Source organism: Lipotes vexillifer, unplaced genomic scaffold, assembly GCF_000442215.2.
Source record: "Lipotes vexillifer unplaced genomic scaffold, Lipotes_vexillifer_v1.1 scaffold443, whole genome shotgun sequence".
Taxonomy (NCBI): Eukaryota; Metazoa; Chordata; class Mammalia; order Artiodactyla; family Lipotidae; genus Lipotes; species Lipotes vexillifer.
Window position 1 is genome coordinate 2,597,691 of NW_006779163.1, and position 2,549 is coordinate 2,600,239.

Sequence of the window (2,549 nt, forward strand, 5' to 3'; positions counted from 1 at the left end):
CCCACCGTGCCCTCCCCACTTTGTCACCATCGGGCGCTCCCGAGCCCAGAGCTGGGGAACCTCCGGGAGAACCAAGTAGGTGGCACGTGGCTCCACAGAACGCAGGCGATAGCTGCCGGGGAGTCCACGTTCCCACCCCACAGAGGCTTCGGATCACTGGCTCTGGGGGCAGGAAACCCAGGATGTGAGCCCCCCGCCACTGTCACTTGCAGGCCACCTGCCCTTGGGTAGAGCCCTGGCCTCCGGGAGCCGGCTTCCTCATCTGTGGAGGGAATCCGAGTCCAGTCCCTGGCTCACGGGACGGGGCGAGGGACTAGATACCAAACGCAGGGCAAACCCAGAGCACCCGGTCCGAGACAGTGCCTGTGCTCTCAGGGCTGTCAGGAGTCCGGCGGGGAGAATGGAGAGGGATCCGTAAGCTGCAGGTTCCTGGCGGGTGGGTGGAGATCCTTCCCACTCAGGCTCCCCCACGTGGATCTGTGGCCGGACTACAGGATCCCACCTGCTACTCCTCAGAGCGGCTTCCTGCCCCCCATCGCTGCCACCCAGACGCGCTTGGGCTCTGCCTTCTTTTATGAACGGTTGACCTTTTTCCTTACAAGCCTCTGCTGTACAGAGAGGCTGCTAACTGGTCTCCTGCCTTTACTTCCCGCCTCCCCAGCTTCCTGGGCACTGGCCTGCCCGGCAGACTCACTTTAACCACTCCTTTCTGTGCAGGCTCTTCCGCCCCAATGAACGGAGCTGGTGGTCCCCTCCCTGCTGGCCCCTGAGCCCCGTCCTGCTTCAGTCTGCTGTGCGTGTCTGTCTGCCGGGACTGAGCTCCCTCCTGGACAGGGGTGAGCCCGCCGCACCTCGGCGTCCCTGTCCCCAGCGCGAGCCTGCCACACAGAAGGCGTCTGGAGGCTTGGCCAGTGAATGGGCCCCAGGCTGCAGGTCTGGCTGAGCTGGAGGGGAAGCTGAGGCGGGGAGGCCCTGCTGGAGGTGGGCTTCCAGGGCGCCCATGGTCCGGCGCGCTCCTGGCCCAGCCCTTCCTTCCCAGGGCGCTGGCTCTGCGGCCGAGCCCACCCCTCCGGGCCCAGGATGAGGGGGCGGCAGGAGCCTGCTAAAGGCCCAGCCCCTCCAGCCCTGACGAGACACATGCGTTTTTACAAACAACATGTGCCCACCTTCCACCACCCAGATCCTCTTTCCTTGATTTTAAGTTGCCAACCTAGCCCAGCCTGGGGTCCTGGGTCTCACCTGTGTGACTGCACTAGCCCTGCAAACCTTCTCCATGCTGCTACCCCTTGCTTGGACTCTCCCTCAAAAATCCTGCTTTCCACATAACAGCCAGAACAAGCTTTTAAAAGGAGAACTCACTACCCTGCTTAGAGCCTCCGAAAGCTTTCTCCTGAACTTGGATGAGACCCAGAGTCCTTCCGTGACCTGCGAGGGCTTATTCGGTCTGGCTCCAGTCTCCTCTCTCACTTTCTAGTCACGCTGGCTACAAAGTCGGTTCGTACCAACCCTTTCTGACTCAGGACCTTTGCACTTGCAAACGAAGGAAGGAAGGAAGGAGGGAAGGAGGGAAGAAAGGGATTACCTTCAGGTCTTCGTAGGTGTCCGCCGAGAGCTTGGTGCTGTTCATGTTTAAGCTGCAGAGGCTCTTCATGGCTGTCCAGGGACAGACAGACAGACACAGGCATTAGGTCAGTGGGACCCCACAAGGGGCAGTTGCAGGTACAGGATGGAAAAGCTGGGGGCGGACTGAGTTGCTGAGGCCTCTGGTTAGGAGACGGGGTCGGGGAGGTGGGGTTTCAGAGGCACAGCCCGGGACCACTACGTACAGAAGGTCTATTTCAGGCAGGACCTGATCTGAATTGGGCCCACGTTCTCCCCTTGCCCTCTGAGCCTCTCTCCCTTCTGGTCCCTCTGTCATGTCCCTCCACTGCCTGTACCCCAAATGCCCCCAGAACTTGCCTGCCGCACTGCAGACAGTGGACCCTGCTGTGACTCTAAACCTCATCCTCTCTGCCCTCCGTTACCCCATCACCTGCCTCCAGCCACTCCCAAGCCACCCAGGACGTGCCGACGACCTTGCAGGAGTCACGCCCACTGCCCAGCATGCCTCCCCCTCGGTCAATTCCTACGTATGTGTCTTTCACCCCCAGATCCAGTCACCTCCCTGGGAAGCCTTCCTGGATTCCTCCCAGCTGAGGCCCGGGGCCTCTCATCTAAACCAATGGACCTAGAAATGGGAAATGCAGGTTCCCAGGCTCAACATCACCCAACATTTGAGTTTAGTAGATTGGGGTCAGGGTACAGAAATCGGCAGTTCTAGGTGCCTCGAGTATTTTGTGGCTTCTACTAGGGCGGTGCTTCTCAAACTTTAACGTGCGTGAGAATCGCCCGGCACTTTGTTACAGTGCAGTTTCTGAGTCGGCAGGTCTGGGGCAGGGCCCGAGAATTTGCATTTCTAACCAACTCCTGGGCGAAGGCTGTGGCTGGGGCTACAGCTGCTGTGGCGGGTCAGGGGAGCACGATCGCCCTCAGGGGCTGTGACAGCGTCG

At 60.5% G+C, this 2,549-nt stretch overlaps 1 protein-coding gene across 1 annotated transcript in view; it reads right to left on the reverse strand.

Moving 5' to 3' along the window:
- CMIP (c-Maf inducing protein) overlaps positions 1 to 2,549 on the reverse strand; it is a 249,451-nt gene that overhangs the window by 168 nt on the left and 246,734 nt on the right. Inside the window, exon 20 of the mRNA XM_007452537.1 lies at positions 1,583 to 1,653. Within this exon, the coding sequence (XP_007452599.1) occupies positions 1,583 to 1,653 (71 nt within the window). The remainder of the gene's footprint in view (positions 1 to 1,582; positions 1,654 to 2,549) is intronic.